General features: G+C 51.3%; 1 protein-coding gene across 1 annotated transcript in view; it reads left to right on the top strand.

The window, feature by feature from the left end:
• COL22A1 (collagen type XXII alpha 1 chain) overlaps positions 1-19,198 on the top strand; it is a 258,748-nt gene that overhangs the window by 118,319 nt on the left and 121,231 nt on the right. Inside the window, exons 19-23 of the mRNA XM_019459762.2 lie at positions 2,541-2,585; positions 2,862-2,891; positions 3,161-3,214; positions 7,157-7,210; positions 19,137-19,190. Coding sequence (XP_019315307.2) covers positions 2,541-2,585; positions 2,862-2,891; positions 3,161-3,214; positions 7,157-7,210; positions 19,137-19,190 — 237 coding nt within the window. The remainder of the gene's footprint in view (positions 1-2,540; positions 2,586-2,861; positions 2,892-3,160; positions 3,215-7,156; positions 7,211-19,136; positions 19,191-19,198) is intronic.

Here is a 19,198-nt window from a genome sequence, read left to right as displayed (position 1 = left end):
ATCATCTCCGAGGGCCAGGATCTAGGGCAGCATGTCCTGGTCCAAGGTCTTTCGTGAGGTTGTGGCCAGGCCTCCAGCTAGGGTGTGGCTAGCTGAAGAATCTGCTTCCAAGCTCATACACATGGTCTTCGTCAGGGCCTCGGTTCCTTGATGGCTGTTGGCCACAGGCTCTGCTTCTGCATTACACGGCCTCTCTGTAGAGCTGCTCACAAAAGGGGAAACTGCTTCCCTGGAGCGGGTGGTGAGTGACCTGAGGTTGGGGTGATGTGGGTCCACATGGAGGCCACCATCATTGTTGTAACTTTATCTCGGAGGCCGCACAGCGTCCCTTCTGCTGTGCGCTGCTGGTCATGTGGCCTAGCACTGGCACCGTGTGGGAGGTCACTGTACAAGGTGGGGAACACCAGGGGGCGGGGCTTCTGGGGGGCATCTGGGGGGCTAACTACCACAATGGCTAAAATGACCATTGCAAAAAGGCATCACCTATGTAATAATGCAAAGAAATGATTCATGGACAGACTATTAGTCTGTTCTATTACATACTAGCTTTTTGACCTTGAACAAGTTCCTAAGCATCCCCATCCCTAAGATGGGAAAGAGTATCAGAGGGGAAGAGGACCTTAGAACAAGACCAGGCAGATGGAAAGGCTCTAGTATCTATTAGCTACAGACACACAATTATTACGGATGAACGACAGGATCGTAGTTTTCCTTAATAGTGATTTAATAGGTCAGGACACTGGCTCTCATAGTCTGTAAAATTACCTGAGCCGGTGAGAAAGCACGTACCCGTTAATTTCATAACTGTTATCAAAAATTCACTCTTTATAGTGTGATGATGATGAATACAACAATAAATACTACAAAAGTAAATGTGGAAACGAGGCTGAAGCATAGTGGAAATGAAAGAAAGGCAATGAAGTCATGAACCCAGAAGATTCATTATTCAGCTACATGTATCTAATTATCTCTCATTTAAATATATGTTTATACATATATTTATTACATATATATATTACACACTGTAATTTCTGTGTGGCCATCATATATATATATGATGGCCACACAGAAATTACAGTATAGCCCAGAATGTCTTCGAAGAATCATGTTACCAAAATATTAATAAGGTTTCTGGGAGCCTAGGGAAAAAATAATCTTGGCCGGGGGTGGGGGTTGAAGGACGTTCATTCACGGAGAAATGGAGATATGTGAGCTGATTTCTGAGGGCATGGAAGTTGTCATGTGTAGACGTCATAGAAGCATCTGGAGAGGGTCTAGAATGGTAAAAAAAAAAAAATGCAGCGTGTGAGTGTGTGTGCACGTCTGTGGGGGTGGGTGCGTGATGGTGCCACAGAGGGGAAAAACCAGCATCGCGAGGTGTTTCTGAGGTAGGACCCCATTACTGTAAGTGCAAGACAGAGACAAGGTACAGCAAGAAAGGTGGGTGCTCGTTAACTCTCAGTTTTGCTGTGTAGCCAAAATTCTGCAAAAAAAATAAAGTCTATTAAAAGAACACTTAGTTGGGATCTTAGAAAACCGCCTGATGCAATGTAAACAGAAATACTTTTCCGAGTTTCGGGCAGCCAGTGGGGACAGTGGAGTTGTGGCTGTGGCAGTGGCAGCGAAAACACACCCTGTCCACATGGTGGGACCTCCCACGCAGCGCAGGACCACGCACGTGCCTGGAGTCCCTCATTCTGGCTCCTCGGCGTTGGCATTTAAGAGATGCTTTCATATTTATCCAGAAGCTCATTCATCCTTTGCTAGCCTACTCAATAGCACTTTGTTCTTGCTTCCCCACGCTCCCTGAGCTAGCCTCAGGGGAAAATGAGGAGTTGTATCCCCAAACTGTGTGGGGGGACATGGGCTACAAGTCGTGTCCTTGTTTAGAGCTATGGGGCACTAGAGTCATAGCAGTGAAGATTTTTCTATGGCCACAGTCACCAAATATGCCCCCATGTAGAACCAAGATGTGACTCACACCCTGGAAACCTGACGCAGCCACAGCCGTCATAGGCCAGGTGACCCGGAGGTGCTGGGGCAGGGGACACAGAGCAAGTCTTTTGCACCTGATGACTTCGTGAAAACAGATGGGAGTGATCACAGCACCTGTGTTACTTCTTTGATAAACATGAAATGCTGACCACGTGCTGAACCGGGGACTTGGCACGAAGGATGCGCCATAAGGTGTCATCACCACCCTGGCTGTGTCCACTGTGGTGCCCGTACCGCAGGTGCTCACTGAAGAGTGGACCAAGAGCTGGAAGGGACTGTGAAAGCACCAACCGGATTCTGGGCTGGATGCGCAGAAGGGAGAAAATAAAAGCTCCCGTGATCTTGGTACAAAGATAAGAATTAGACGCAGAAAATCTGTCAGGAGGAGGGGGGGAGGCCCAGCATGGCGGGAGCATGAGCTGGGGCTCAGAGGAGGCAGTGGTCCCATGGACTTGTGTGGATATCAAGGGCCCCGAAGGGGGGCGGGACCAGCAGAGGAAGGTGGCAGAAGGTACACTGGTGACGTGTGTGTCATTTCTGCGCAGGGTGACGTGGGGCCTGCAGGACCTCCTGGGGTACCGGGCTCTGTGGTAAGTGGGCAGCCATTCCAAGCGGTGGGAATCCCAGGCTCATGTGCTGATGGCATTGGGTGTGTGAAAAGGTCCTCGCCTCTAAGAATGAGCAAGAACTCTTCTGACCCCATGAGCTGGAATACAAGACTTTGAACACTAAATGTGGGATAAAATCGGAGAAAAGTCAGAAATTGCTGCGTTACGGCAGGCTGTGCAAATACTGTTACCGGAGCTGAGGGGAATGGTCGTTGAAAAAAGGCCACCCTCTTTGCTGACACATGGTTTGTCCCACAGGTGCAGAGAGAGGGCCTGAAGGGCGAGCAGGTAAGGGGAATCCGGGTCCTCCCCCTGTGGGGCTCCAGGTAGGAGCAGAGATGGAAAGGCTACCACCGTGGGGTCGAAGCTGCTTTTTGAGCTCAGATGGAGCCTTCCAGAGATGGGCCAAGTTGATTTTCCACCAGGAATGCACATTCCTGCTCTATATCTCTGGGTCGCTTTTTGGAACTCAGGACAGAGACTCTGAGTCAGCAAAGGGTCCTGAGTCATGGGGATGGGAGAGCTGTGGCTAATGTGTGTTTGGCTTCTGTTACCAGGGAGCTCCAGGACCACGAGGCCACCAGGGCCCACCTGGGCCACCAGGAGCTCCGGTAAGTCACCGTCTCAGCCCAGGGTCTGCTCTGAACACATCTAGGTCTGGAACACAATGGTTTTCCACCTCTTAGCTCTTTGGTATTGCAGAAGCTGGTCCCATCCCCTCAGGCGACAGGCGGTGGTGTTACCATCTTACACAAGAGTAGGCTGAACCCTGACCAGTGACATTACTGGCCACAGACCAGGCAGTTACCAAGTGTGGAACTGGAATTGAAACCCAGACAGCCTGACTTCCCAGCACCACTCCCCCAGGCAAAAAGAGGTCATTAGTGGGATTTCTGGTGTGCAGTCTGGTGTTTAAGTTTCCATTTACTTATTTATTTAATGTTTATTTTTGAAAGGGGGGGAGGGGGGGCAGAGAGAGAGGGAGACACAGAATCTGAAGCAGGCTCCAGGCTCTGTCTGAGCTGTTAGCACAGAGCCGGATGCAGGGCTTGAACTCACGAACCACAAGATCATGACCTGAGCTGAAGTTGGATGCTTAACTGACTGAGCCACCCAGGAGTCCCCTAAAAAGTAGGCTCCGTGTCTAATGTGGGGCTCGAACTCAACGACCCTGAGATCAAGAGTCACATCCTGGCAACATGCTGCTGCCCCTTTCAAATTACCATGTCTTATCGAAGGTAATAAGACGGCTGTTACTGTGAAATGTCCATAAATCAGATTTATATGAAGCCATCAGGACCCATTCCTCATTAGGGTAAATGTGTATGGTTTTGTTGGGGTGAAGCTGGAAGAAATCTAGCAGATGTTTAATTCCAGTATAATTAAAACAATTTCATGTCAAAAAGTTCAGGTCAGAAGCGCCACCTCTGTCTCTGTAACCTTGAATGTCTTGTTTAACTTCTCTAAGGCTTTGTCTCCAGAGCTCCCCACGATTATGATAACCGTTGGGAGATTTAACAGTAGAAAAAGGCAGGTAATGTGTGCTCTCAGTGTTTGGATTTCTGTGCATACATGCATATATATTTCAGATCTATAATTGGCAAGTGCTGAAAGTCTATAGTATATATGTTTCTGTGCAAACATACGCATGTTAAATCTGCAAGAGCGAAGTTATTATTTTTGTTCTACCAATGAGGACCTTAGTACGGAGATATTGAACGGATTGTACACAGTCACACAGCTATTAAGAAGTAGAAATGAGCTTTGGACCTAGATATGTCTGTCAAACCCATGCTCTTTTTACCTCTGAGTGCACAAGCTAGTGATACTTTTCTGAAATGTATAAAGGGGAATTATTTTCTTCACGTCCCCCACTAAAGAGTAAGAAACTAACGGTGCCTAGCCCTGATGAATGAAGACACAGCCTTCTTGACCTCTCATTCTGGATCCTCCCTTTTATGCAGATTTTCTTACAATAAATGAAACAGGGGACAGAAGTAAGAACCCTTAAATGTTTGTGGTCAAATATTAACGCTGGAGTTAGAGGGATGAAAACACATGGGTAGATGTCATAGTTTAATGAAGGAGATAGGAAAAAAATAACTGTCAGGTAACCACTTGCAATCTCTAGATGATTAACGAGATTCCCCGCGTGTGTTGTTCCTGCGGTCCATCTTGTGGGACAAGGACACACAGCCCTGAACCCTCAGCACATTCAGACACCAGAGTGCCCGAACCCTGTAGCCCCGGATGGGGCTGTTTGAGGTTCTGAAGCTGTCCCCCCTGCTAGATGCTCTCCATAGAATGGGACTTAGTGCAGAAAGTGGTGTTGGTGACGGAATTCTATTGCAAGGAGTTCAGAAACACAACAGCCTGCCCCAAGACTTGTTGAAAGGGAGACCCGTGAGGAGAGACCAGGACTGGAAGATTCTGAGGTCAGGACCGATGTCTCTCCCCTGTCTAAATACACAGTTTATCTCATAGTGGGGACTTAGTTCATGCTTGTAGAGGAGTGGCCCTCTAACGCTGTTTAAGAGGAGCACTAAAGTGGGGCCTGACTGCTGTGTGAGCTCACAAGGAGCGAGACGGCCACGGAAGGAAGGCGCTTGGGATCGAACCGCAACGTCTGGTCTCATGTCCCAGTTCTTCCACCAGATAGCCCTGTGTCTTTGCTGACGTTACTTACCCTCTCTGATCCTCTTTTGCTTTATTCCGTACCTAGAAATCATCATCACCATCGTCATCCACGTGAACGTGCTGTGAGGGCTATATGAGCTCATGTGCCAAGCCGTGCTCTGTGCAGCCTTATTAAGCCCAGTACCCTTATCAGTTGCCATTTCTGTCTGGTTTGAATCCCCAGCAGCACCTGGCCCTGGGCCTTCCGCAGAGCAGTCGCTCCCTAAATATTCATTGGCTTGAATCAAACTGAGAAGCTGGCTTCGGTGACTTCTGTGGGGAATGGAAAATTTTGGAGTTTGTGTTCAGCAGTCCCAGCGAGAGGAAAATGTATCCCCTTCTCTAAATGGAAAACAGTGCACAGTGTTTTGCATCCAAATGCTGGAGCTGTCCAGGAGGCGTGCAGCCTTCATCCTTTTCCCGAGACAAGACAGGCCCTGGCCATTTTATCAATGTCTGCTGGAGCGAAATAAAGAAGGGAAAGTGCACGGATCAAACGCAAGGTGTTTGTTGATGCTTAAGGAAAACTCGCTTATGCAGAGTCTTTCCTCGCTGTGTGCCCTGAGCTCGGCAAGATAATCCTTGCGGGGAAAGGAGATTTAAACCTGTAGTTTCTGCAGGCTTTCCATTCGTGTGTTTATTTCCATGGTGTTATTAAGAGAAAAGAACTTGGATCTAAATACAGTGCTGTCACTTAATAGTCATGCCAAACCTGGCAATGGTAGCTCTCTGTGTGATAGCATTTGTTGACAGTGCGGATTTGGAAGAACAGAGGGGGAGCTTCTGGCCAGGATCCACCTGGGAAGTTGCTGATCGAGCCACAGAGCCGAGGGTCTCATTTGACCACTGCCACCGCATGCCTCCCTCGAGGTGCCATCACGTGGGTGTGAATCAGTGCGGTCAGGAGGGTGGTGGGTGCTGAACTTGGGGCTTCTGTGTCCATTCTTCATGTGGTCCTCACATCCACTCGATAGGTGGGTATATCATCCTCACTTCAGAGAGGAGCCACCTGAGGTTCAAGGATGCCAAGGGCCTTGTCTGAGGTCATGCAGCAGATATGGAGGGGGTCTTGGGGGAAGGATTTGAATTATCAGGTCAGTGTGACCCCTTCCTGCACCAGCGTTCCTTACTCAACTGAAACTGATCTTTCTTAGATAGTTCCGTTTCTTTGTCCAGACTGCCGTATTTTGCACATTACTGTGGACCGAGTCATACACCCCAAGCTAGTTCTTGCTGAGCCAGCGACATTCAGGGGAAATGGCACTGGCCTTACAGCTAAAAACACTTGGGTTCCAGACACTTCTTTTGTGTATGTATTATGCAAAGCTCTAATGCAAGGCATTTGACCGCTACTGTGCTCATCTTTAAAGTGTGGATGGTGTTGCCTACATCTTGGTTGCTGAACATACTTAATTCGGTCCGATAGGTGTGCACGTTTCAAAGTGTTAAGGATTTGGGGCACCTGGGTGGCTCAGTTGGTTAAGTGTCTGACTCCTGATTTCAGCTCAGGTCATGATTTCATGGTTTGTGAGATCAATCCCAGTATCAGGCTCTGTGCTGACAATGCAGAGCCTGCTTGGGATTCTCTCTCCCTCTCTCTCTCTCTCTCTCTCTCTCTCTGCCCCTCTCCTGCTCGCATGCACATTCTCTCTCTCTCTCCCTCTCCCTCCCTCACTTTCTGTCTCAAAAATAAACATTTAAAGTGTTATAGATTTGAGGGGGCAGGACTTTTTTCCCTCCTGGCCTCCCAGTTTCCCCCATTGGGATAGGATGGTATTTTCCTACCCACTGAGAGTGAAAAGGCCAAGTATAACCTATGATGTTGAACTGTGTTTGACCATGGTTCCTTTTTTCCCCCCTTTCTCCTCCTCCTAAAGGGTCTGATGGGTCCCGGAGGCAAGGCTGGACCTCCTGGTTTGCAAGGTCTCCGGGTGAGTAACATAACATGTATTTCTTTTCTGATCCCCAGCTCTCCCACGCCAGGGACCCCGTTTCAGCAGCTCAAACAGAGGACATGGTGCCATCTTGTCCTCTTGAAATGACTTTTGGAAGCAGATTGAAGGGTTCGATTTAGTTCACGTGTGGGTCTGGAGTTGGGTCCTGGAGACATGGGGATAGGTCTGTTGTCTGCCGTGAGTCATGTATATAGAAACCCACAGCCCCATGTGATCAGAGCCCCCAGCAGAAGGGAGCCCACAGAGAGAACACAGAGAACTGAGAGAACACAGAGAAAGGCAGGACCCCCGGGGCTTCCTAAAAAAGAAGTGATATTTGAGCCAAGTCTCCAGGAAAGAGTTAAAAATAGGGATGAAAAATAGAGAGCTGCCAATAGGCTATTAGCTACTTTAGTCGAAACATCCATATTGTTATTGAGCACTGTAATATCTCAGGGTATTTCATTTAATTTAACTTGAGTTAATTAAGCACCTGTCTTCTTACCCAGATTGTACATACTTTATGGGTTTGATTCGCCGCTAAGCACAGCTCCTGACACAGAGTCCTGTGGTTGAAGGCAGACGGATGAAGAAGCACAGTGAGGCTAGGTGTCCTCTTTGGTGTCCCTACAGTGACTGAGATTGCCCCCCACCCCCCAAATGTGTGTCCCTAGTTCCTAGCAGCGTGCCTGGCACGGAGTAGGGACTCCGTGTTCGCTGACCTCTGGTGCTTAATTAAGCCTGTAGCATCTTTCACTGGTTCACATAGAGACTTCCCAAGGGGCACAGCTACCGAAGATGGGGTGTTCAGTGACCCTGCAGGTGCTCGGTCAGAGGCCAGGCGGCCACTGGTGGACGGGTGGGAATGGGGCCTTCATCCGGCAGAAGCTGTCCAACCCCCTCTATGGCCTCTGTAGCCCGGAGATTCCGTAGCTCGGTGAAGTGGACGGTGTTACGGATGTGTCGTGGATTCCCTCTGTGTAAGGGGGCTGCACCCACCCTCCCATCATGCTTTGTATCCTCAGTTCTGAAACTGGGCGACCTGCTTTTATGACTCCGCAGACCCCAACCTGTCCTTACCCACCAGTGAACTTCCTCCTCTGGTTTTCAAACACCGCTGCACCCTATAACCATCTTGAACCCTTACGATTGTAAGAGGAACTTGTTTGGAAGGCTAGCTGGGACGTGGAAAGGTACCATGTAGCAGGGTTGGGTGGGAGAGCGGGAAGCCTTCATCCCACTAGAAGAACTTGGATGTTCAACCTCAGATTCAGCACCACCAGCCCGGGCCTCAGTTTCCCTGGCAAAGCCGGGTCGCTTCTCTCCTGTACAACGCGAGGGTCCTGGACTGTGCAGCAGGATGCACCCGGGTTTGAAGCTGGCCCTGCTTCTGGGCAGCTGTGTGACCCGACAAGTCACCTAGCCTCTCTGGGCACGTTTCCTCCGTTAGAGTGGAAGGCATCGCCACCGGTCTGGTTTTGGGGAGAAAGCGTGCCCAGGATGGGGTTGCGTCCTTGGTGAGCAGCAAGACGTGGCAGCTGTCACGACTCCCACTCCCCCAACTTGCTCGCGCACAGCCTTTTAAGAGAAAGCAGCAGTCTTTGTACATTATGTAATTGATGTTTAGGTGAGCCTCATTTCGTCTGGTGTCAAACTGATGCAAACATTACTTTTCCTAACGTAGAATTAGATGCCGAGTGGGGCTCTTGATACAAACATGACTACGAAGGTGGTTTTTTTTTTTTTTTAATTGACATTTCTATCTAATTGACTCCTAGAAAAGGGGAGGAGGGGAGAGGAAACCTTTTGCTTGGAGCTTGCTTGTTGAGGCCCACGCTTCCTTGGCCATGGCTTCTTGGCCCCCCAAGGGCCATTCGTGTGTTCCCCAGGATGGTTCTTGTCACCCCCAGAAACACCTTTTACTCCTAAGGTTAGCACCAGCCCGCCGTGTGCTGGGAGCCTGTCCTGTCCCAACCTTAACACTGGCCAGGGGCCCTGGGACTTGGATATGTGCACCAGGAATGGAAATTTGAGGGATAAGACAAAGAGACCCAGAGAAGGAACCAGGGTGGAGGGGAGCGCTATGAATTGAGGTATTGAGCTCCATGTGCCAGACCCCAGCGCTCCTAGGGAAGTGTTTATCGGCCCCCTTTGCACAGAGGAAGGGCAGTCTCTGATCTGACACCACCAGCAGCTGCCCCTCGGGGATGCACACCTGGGACTGTGCGTCTCTAAAGCCTGCCTTCTTCTCTCCTCCCATGTGTCCATCTGCCCACAAAGCTCATGTCATGCTCTTATGACGCGTGGGCACTCAGTTAAATGCTTTGGGAATCTCTGAAGAGATTATGGTCTCAACTTCCAGGCGCTCACACAGCCTGAGGGTCCTGAGAAATATGGACAGATAACCCAAATGCCTCGGTAGGGGCACTGCGGTGTTCAGCAGAGAGGGATGTGGGTGGGAGGGGAGGGCACTGAGAGGGAGTGGGCCCTGGGGAGAAGGAAGGGGGATGTCTGAGGTGGCCTTGCAAGAGCCAGGACATTTTAGCAGGAATTGATGGCTGCACTGGAGAGGGTGATGCAGACATAGGAATTGCCCCCTGGAGAGGACATCCTGCCTCTGGACAGAGAGCTGAAGGGGAGGGTGGTGGCCCAGACCAAGGGCAGGGGCTATGGGAGCACCCATCTTGGCCCAATGGTGTGCCAGGTGGTGGGGACACACAGGGTCTGGCACGGGAGAGTGAGCCAAGGGCCACGGGCAGGGCGATGTATTAATGGAGGGAGGGCTCCTCCCTCGTCCTGCTCCCTGTCGTGAATGGAGGCCGACCATTGTGTGTCTTTGGGGTCCCCTGGCTCTCCAGTGGTCCTCTGTGAGTCTCTGATTCGGGCTGGGGTGCACCCCATGGATGTTGCTATAGTCCAGTGGCCGCACCACTGGGCAAACACTGCAGAGACTGACTGTGATGTCGGTGTGGGCTGAGCGGCAGCTTCCTGCTCAGTCAGCCTCTGGCTGAGTCAGGAAAACCCGAGACAGAATGACTTACTCAGAAAATTATCTGTCTCTCCTTCCCTCACGGTGACCTGTCATTTCCTCATCATCTGCTTCAGCTGAAACATCACTCCCTGGTGTCACTGCACACACTCAGGCTATAAAGGGGAAGAGACAAGACAATGACAAGCCACAGGATCCAGGAATTGAGACATTGAGACTAATGTACGGGCTAGGGAAAGGGATCCGGATCCTTTATTTTAGAGATTAGCAACAGGCAGACAGTATAATCCCCGGCAAGGTAAACATGTTAATTTTGGACAAAGCTGGATTTTTCCACAATGGCATAGTGAAATGGGAAGATCGGGAGCCAGGCAGCCCCCATGCCCACCCCACCCCCGGGCCATCCCACAGAGTTAGAGCACACAAGGCACCCCTCTGCATAACATCGGACCATCGTCACCCCGCTGGGCTCCCTGCCTTAGAAGGAGGGTGGTGATGCTACCTTGTTTCTCTTTCTCAGGTTTTCTTTTCCTCCCACTTGTCTGAGCCAGGCATTAGGAAGAGGTTGATGGGGAGCACTGCTACATAGCTGAACATTCCAGAATGTTCTGGAAGCAGAACCAGCTGGAGCTCAAGGCTACTGAAGCATTTGGGCACTCAGAAGCATCCACAAGGTTGACTTAAAAAAAAAAAAAGCAAACTCTTCATGCCCTCATCATTCACCCCAAAATAGACACCTTGTCACTCTCACACCAGCCTATTTTAATTTTTGTAGAGGACTTCTATTTTTTTCTTTCTTGAGTATTTGTTTATTTTTGTTTTCACGGATGTAAGTCTGTGAGAGCATTATTTTTGTATCTGCAGCACTTAGAAGAGTGCCCCACGCTCGTAAAACATATATATTTTTATACACACATAAAAAGTGCATAAACAGAACATCTCAGCATATAAGATAGGCATAAGTGAGTAATGTTGCAGTCAGCATCTAATGCAGCCAGAGTGCATGGGTGAGTGGCTCATGCTTGCATGCCTGTTGCTGCCTGGGTGCCAACTCTGTGCACAGCATGAGGACGACAGGACCCAGAACCGGGCATCTGGTCACCTGGGCCCTGGCCCTCCATGGCGCATGCTCCATTTTGAAGAAACGAGGCCTGTCTGCCTCGTTAAGGGGTCCCAGGGTTCCCATTGAAGAACTTGGGTCCTATCTGCACCTCTACTTTGGCTTTGCCTCTACCTTGCTCTGTGCTGCTGAGTCCCGCCTGACATAGCCCCACTGTTTTCTTTCCTCTTCCCTGGATGACCAAGGGAAAATTTTTTGTGTAAGAGAATTCTGTGCTGTCAGGCATTTCAATTTAATGCAGAACTTGGAATGTCTATAAAATCATCATGACAGAAGGGATCCCTGAGATGGACGGTGCGAAATTTCATGTCCAGAAAGATCAAACAAGCTGCTCAGGGTCACTCAGGCCTTTGTCACTGCCTTTCCCATGAGCTGGTGACAATCTCTTTGGGTCCTTTGATCCTTTTTCCAACATCTTCTGGAATCTCTTCTCTCATCAATAGGTGAGAACCGAAGAAGTGACCTACCAAATATGATGCCTCCCTTCTTTCTAGCGATGGAGTGATTCCCAAATGTCTCATGATGTGCCTGATTGCGTCTGTTGCTTTAAGAACATTTTTAAAAATTTTCTAACGTTTATTTATTTTTGAGAGACAGAGAGCACGAGCAGGGGAGGGGCAGAGAGAGAGAGAGAGAGAGAGAGAGAGAGGGAAACACAGAATCTTAAGTAGGCTCTAGGCTCTGAGCTGTAGGCACAGAGCCCGACGTGGGGCTTGAACTCACAAGCCATGAGATCATGACCTGAGCTGAAGTCGGACACGTAACCGACTGAGCCACCCAGGCACCCCGAGAAAATATTAAGATGAGATCTGTAGCAGGTGTAGAACTAATACCAGGTAGGAAGGAAAAAGCAGTGGTTGCACGGAGGAGGCTAAGCAGGCACTTAGCTCGGCAACTGTACCCATGTTTCTCACTGATTTCTGCAAGGATCCTGTGAGGTAGGGCAGTTTTATTCCCATTCTGCAAATGAGGAAACCAAGATTTAGATGCGTAAGTCAGATTACTCCAGGTCACGCAGAGTATAGATGGTGGGGCAGAGATTAGAAGTGAGGTCTGCCTTCTCCAAACCTTGACTGTTTTTGTGTTGGGAGGCAGTGTGTGGGTGTGTGTCCGTGGAGGCACCAGAATTCTCATCTGGACATCAGCAGTCTTGGTGGCGGGTGTCTTGGAGAGGTCTGGGACCCCTTAGTAACTGCCAGTGCCCGTTCAGGGGATGCATTGGATACACATGGCTTTCATCCCCAGCCATTGCCCTTGGACCTGAGGGTCTCCTGCTGAAAGCGATCGGATCTGTCCGCTCCGTCACTGGTAGATTTGAGGAGGGGAAACACGGGTGGTCTTTTGTCAAGTGGCAACTTGGGTTGAATTTGTTTTACCTTTCCATTTTTAAAGCCCTTTTTCTTGCTCTTCCCTACTCTACCAGATGGTAACAGCATCGTTTGGATCACAGGCTACCGTTTGATTCATTGCATGGCATGGAGCCAGGGTTTATATCAGGACACCCTAGGTTTTCCCTGAGCACCTGGTTTCAGCTCTAACCAGTAGAAAATAATCATCAGTGACATTTGGACGCATGGAGAACAGGAACTGAGCAAAAGACCATACGGCACGTATTAGAATCACTTGCACCGGCAACCCCTTCAGCTGTGAATGGGCCTGCACATGGCTGTGCTCACGCGCCCTGGCTGGGAAGGAGCTGCTGTTCTGCATTTGCGGGCTTCCTCTTCTCCGTGGGCAGATAGGCAGCCTTGGAAAGATTAGTCCCGCTCAGCATCCTGGCATTAGAGTGGCTTGAAAAATCGGCCCTCGTGATAAATTACAAACACTTACCCAGATATTGTGTAGGGTAGCAATTTAAAAGAGAAGAAGAGAAAAATGAAATAGAGAAACAGGCTTATTGTTAGTAAAGTAGTTCTTTGTTGCTGCAAAATTTGCTCTGGCCAGCACTTCTCAAATCCCCACAGCCAAGTATAGGTCCAAAATGCACAGGTTACATAGCTGCTGCTGCATCCACCCCTGCTAGAGCCACCACCTTCACCCCTGCCCATCCCACCCACCCCCACCACTATTACCACCTTAACCCCCACCCTGCCACCATTACCATCACAACCACCGTCACCGTCATCACCGTCACCACCACCACCACCACCATCACTTCCACCACTGCCATCACCATCACTTCCACCACCACCACCACCACCACCACCACCATCACCACCACCATCACCACCACCATCACCACCACCACCACCACCACCACCACCACCATCACCACCATCACCACCATCACCACCACCACCACCACCACCACCGTCACCATCACCATCATCACCACCATCATCACCACCACCACCACCATCACCATTCCTACCACCCATCATCACCATCATCACCACCACCACCATCACCATCACCATCATCATCACCACCACCATCACCACCACCACCATCACCAGCACCATCACCACCATCATCACCACCACCACCACTGTCACCATCACCATCACCACCACCATCACCACCACCATCACCACCACCATCACCACCACCATCACCACCATCCACCACCACCACCACCACCACCACCATCACCACCACCATCACCATCACCACCATCACCATCACCACTGTCACCACCACCACCACCATCACTTCCACCATCACCACCACCATCACCGCCATCACCATCCACCACCACCACCACCACCAGCATCACCACCACCATTCCTACCACCCATCATCACCATCACTACTACACATTTCCTAATGGTATATCCTGTGCTGAGCATTCTCTGGGCATTATCTCATTTAATTTCTGTGGCACTGTTGGGAGGTAGCAGTTTTGAAACCACGTATGTTTGACACATGGTCTTTTACCCACTTCAGGGACTCAGAGGAGCCAGAATCCTGCTATTACCCTTTTTTCATCATCGTAGCCACCATCATATTCCTCCTCATTCCCGTGGGTATCTGTTATGTTTGCATAATGCTTTATTAGGCCTTGTAAAGCGCTTCCTCAAATATTGGATTATTTCTTCCACCGCTATCTTTTCAGATAATTACAATGATTATAATTTTTTCCACATGAGGAAACTGAAGACGCAGCAAGTGGCTTGCCCTTCCCCATCTACCTAAGATTCCAACCTCATTTTCTTATAATATTGTAGAGGAAGGGGGTCGGAAAGGACCATGGAGAGCCCCTTTGCCTATGCCGTGTGGCCAAGTCCTCGTAACTACTTACCTAGAGCTTTATGCCCCATCCCAACTCAATAGCCTCTCAGGCAGTGCGTATTCAATATGTTTTTGTCACATTTCTCATTATTTCCAGGGCTTCCTGGAAGAGGAGCACTGACCTGGGGTATGATTTTGACAAGCTGAGATGGAATGTGGGTGTTACAGACAGAGGTGGTAGTGTGAGCAAAATCTCAGAGGCCAGAAATCCTGGGGGAGTGTTTGGGGGGGCCAAGACAAGCAGCTTACCTGAGCTGTTGCTTAGGGATTGGGGCATGGGCACTGGACTCTAGATCTCAAAGGCATGTTAGACTCACAGGGCCATCAATTTCCAGGTAAAACACCTCAGTGTTAACGTGTTTTAGACAAGAAGGAGACCCTGACCATTTCAGAGGTGGGAAGTAACTCAGGCAGAACTTTCTCCCTTTAGGAAGATCACCTGCCAGGATAGGGTGTATGTATAGACAAGTAATGGAATTTGTAGAAGGTGCAGGATGGCCCAGAAAAGTCTGGAGGGAAGGGACTGGGCATGTGAGCAGGTCAGTTCTGTGGTTGCAGGAAGGCAGAAAGGCAGGAGAAGGAAGGAAGGAAGGAAGGAAGGAAGGAAGGAAGGAAGGAAGGAAGGAAGGAAGGAAGAAGGAAGGAAGAAGGAAGGAAGGAAGAAGGAAGGAAGGAGAAGGAAGGGAGGAAGGAAAGGGAGGGAAGTAAGGAAGGGTGGAAGGAAAGGGGGGGAAGGAAGGAAGAAAGGGAAGGAAGGAAGGAAGGAAGGAAAGGAAAGGGAAGGAAGGAAATAAAGGGAGGGAAGGAAGGAAGGAAGGGAAGGAAAGGGAAGGAAGAGAGAAAGGGAGGGAGGGAGGGAGGGAGGGAGGAAGGAAGGAAGGAAGGAAGGAAGGAAGGAAGGAAAGGAGGGAGGGAGGGAGGAAAGCTTTGAACGGCACTGGGGACCGCTCTGGATGCTGTGGGTAGAGATGTGAACATGGGCGCTGGAGTTGGCCAGAGACTCCCCTAATGTTTCTGTGGGTGACCCATTCAAGATGGTGCCACCTTGTGACCACAGCTAGGATCACAAATTGCTTTCTTTCCTCTGGCCTCTTGCCACCTTTTTGCTTTTTTCCTTCTTGCTGAAACCCAAATGCTGAGATATTTGCTTGCCCAGGTGCACATGCTTACATGTCTTTCTTGCTCACCGGAACCTTCCTGTCTGCCCATAATCCTCCTTTCCAGGCCAGATTTTTTTTTTACTGCCCTGGCATGAGAGCCACTCCTGACTCCATACCTTCTGTAGATTTCATTACCATCTTAGCTGCTCATCCCCCTGAGCATCAGTACCGTGTATACAAGGTCCCCGAACTTCAGTGAAGCAGGCAGCTGCTGAGACCTTGTACCTCCCTCCAGAGGCAGTGGGCCATCTGGGAGAGGGACACAGACGTGCGCCCCAATCAGATCAGCATTTTAGTTAGTAATTCAGCTCAGCAACCTGGACCTTCACATCCCTCCTCCTCCCTTCCGATCCCTTCCTACCAACCATTGAGTGATCCGATTCTCCATTTCAGCCTTTCCTCTGCACAGAGTTACTTTGCGGGCCTGGGTTCTGAATTCTGATGACTGCTCACCAGGCCATTCCGCCGACCTTGAGGGAAAATGGTTTATTCATCTTGTAAATAACCGGTGACTCTCAGTGGAATAACCTGCCAGCAAGTGGAGGGGTGCCTGTCTCGATACCAAATGGAAGATGTCTACTTTCCATTCCCCGAGGGAGGGGAGCTGGCAGCTCTTCGCTCTCTTGTGACCAGCCCCCCGATGTCTGCATTCATCAGAGCAGGATCGGACGGAGGCCCAGACAAATGCCTCCAGGCCTGGCTCATTTCTGAAGGTGTCCAGGACCGCATTTTGAATTCTCCCTGACAAGTGTCGAGAAACGCATCCCGACCTAGGCCTCGCTGTACCTCCGAGCTGATGTGTTCCTTGGCTCAGGGGGTGTGGATCTGGGGCTCCCGAGCCCGGTCAGCCTGTTCTCTCTGCAAGTCTGCAGATGTCCAGCTTCTGTCTTCCTATCCTTGTGCATCCCCCTCCCCCTCCCCCCACCAGGGCTGTTTCCCTGGCCGGCCGTTGTCTGGGCTCAACGTCAGTCCTGAAGGGCGTTGTGTATCCAGCCCGCAAATGTTTCCTGAGTCGCCACCATGCGGCAGGCAGTGTTCTGGGCCCCCGGGCAGAGCGCTGCACAAGAGCGGAGCCAGGCCCTGTTTCTGGGAGGCTGGCACCCCAGTTCGGGCAGGCGGGCAGGCAATGACCAAATGTGTCCGTCAGCGGTGTATCCAGCAGCGGCACAAAGAAAGCGAGAGCTGGCGGCAGGGCGGTTTGGGTTGGGCTGGCCAGAGACCGCGTGGACAAGAGGGGCTTGGAGCAGAGACCGCGTGGATGCCTGGGGAGCCCGTGTGCCGGGCAGGAGCAAGAGCGGGCAGAAGACGTTGAGGTGGGAGTGTTGAGCTTGGGGGGGGGGGGGACGTTGAGCTTGGCGCGTTCTTCCTGGAGGAGGGCACTGGCGTGGCTGGACAAGGGAGAGAGTTTGAGGAAATGAGCCGTGCAGGGAGCGGGAATGCAGTTCTGGAAAGGAGGGGAGGGCCTCCCAGTTTGCTCTGAGAAGTGTTGCACTGTGAAGCCGACCTGAGTTCTGTTCTAAGAATGTGGTTCTGGTGACCTTGCGGTGATGGCGGGAAAGGGGAAGCGTAGGGTCCGGCGTGAGGGAGGATGGTCCAGGAGGCCCCCAGGCTGGCGCGGAGGTGACAGTGGAGGCGGGCCCGCGGTGGTGTGGCCATGGTGAGCTCTGGGAACAGACTGGCCCCTCGCTCCGTCCTTCCTGCTGCTTCCAGAGCCAGCACAAACTGGACCCCGTGGTGTCCTCACTCAGCATCTTTGGCCCCTTGGGCGGCTCCCCTTGGTGCAGGGCACGGACGCTCTTCCTGACCCCTGCTGACCTCGTTCGCCACTCCCCCGCCCTGTAGCCTTCCGTCAAGATCACATCAAGGCTCTGCCGAGGCCCTGCTCCCACTTGCCTGCTCTGTCCCCTGCACTGAATGTGTGTCCCACTGGGATACTCTAATGTCCCCCTTCAGTGCTACCTCAGCACCTCCTCCAGAAAGTCCTCCCAAGACCTTGCGGCAGACCTACGAGTTGCACCTGTGCTTATCGGGAGTGTTGTAGTCCCAGGGGCTCAGGTAGGCCTTCCTGCGAAACCGCGAGCTCTTGAGGCGGTGGCCGAGCCCCGGCAGGACCCGCGGGGCTGGCACGGAGCAGCGGGAGCGTGCGGATGAATACACAGGAAACAGCCACAGACCTGGATCTCGGCCTCGATCCCAGCGGGCTAAGTCGAGGTTGGGAGACTCTGGTTTTAGGACTTGAAGCTCCTGAAAGAACATTCCCTCCCAGCTCACCCAGACTTCTGTGCAACCGTAAAATCCTCGAGCCTGAACAGAGCTGCGTCCCTGAGACCCCGCAACAGCCCCCTGGAGGCACTGACTCACCATGTGACCCACAGCCCTGGGGGAGGGGCCACTTCTGGGAGGTGGGGGCTGGGGAGACGGTATCCTGGGCTTCGCAGGCACTGAGGGCTCATGGAACACGGGGAGGAGGGAGAGCAGGCAGGGGGGTGGGGGCGGGGGCCACCACTGGGGCTGGCCTGGGCACAGACCAAGGCAAGGACGAGGCTTTACCTGGGTGTTCTGACTTCCTGAGGGAAACTAAGGAGGAAAACGAAAAGCATCATTCAGATGCCCGCTTACATAATATATACCCTGTGTCCTATGCAGTAAACCAACCAGAACACCCCTTACCCCTATACACAGGGCTAGACTCCCAGGTTTAATGAGGCAGGTCAGCCCCCCAAGATGACCCACTGGGGTCGTGACAACAGCCTGGACTGTAACAGCAGCCAATCAGAAAAGGCCGTAATGACCTACCTGTCCGTGTGTCCGTTTCACCCTTCCTGTGGACATTCCATAGCTGTGGGCACATCAGGGTGACCGTCCACATGCGGATACAGGATGAGCCAGAATCAGCTGCTCAGGGGAAACCAGCAGTTAGCAGCAGATTGAGTGATTTGCTACAGTTATGGTTCATAAAGAGAAAGAAGGGGAGGAACAAGGGAACATGTGCACACGTGTGTGGGCACTCGTGAGTGCGTGTGTGTGTGTGTGTGTGTGTGTGTGTGTTGCTTGTCTACACACAAAATGCCTTTGCAAAGATGAGCCAACATCTGGTGGGATTAGCTGCTTTCAAGGAAAGGAACGGAATGGCTGACGGCAGGATAAGGAGATCCTTCTGAAGGGTCCCTTTCTGTACCTTGTAACCTTGGGGCCGTGTGTTACCAAAGCCATCTACGTTGCAGAGCTGGGATCCAGTGCTGAGCCTCCGTGACCCCAGAGCCTGAGTCTTCTGCCCCAATCCCAAACCACTTCTCTCTGGAGGCCATCCCACCAGGTGGGGGGTTTCAGAAATCCAGATGGAAATGTCCTCTGAGACGTTACTGCATTGGTTCTGGGCATTACCTGCCTGCTGTTAATTTCGGCTTCTTCTTTTGTCCTCAGGGGAAGAAAGGAGAAGTGGGCCCGCCGGGAACCCCTGGATTGCTGGGGCCGCAGGTAACTAC

This window comes from Panthera pardus, unplaced genomic scaffold (assembly GCF_024362965.1).
Source record: "Panthera pardus isolate Hobbes unplaced genomic scaffold, ASM2436296v1 HiC_scaffold_7, whole genome shotgun sequence".
NCBI lineage: Eukaryota > Metazoa > Chordata > Mammalia > Carnivora > Felidae > Panthera > Panthera pardus.
Note: the sequence above shows the minus strand (reverse complement) of the source record. Positions and strands in the feature narration are given on the sequence as shown.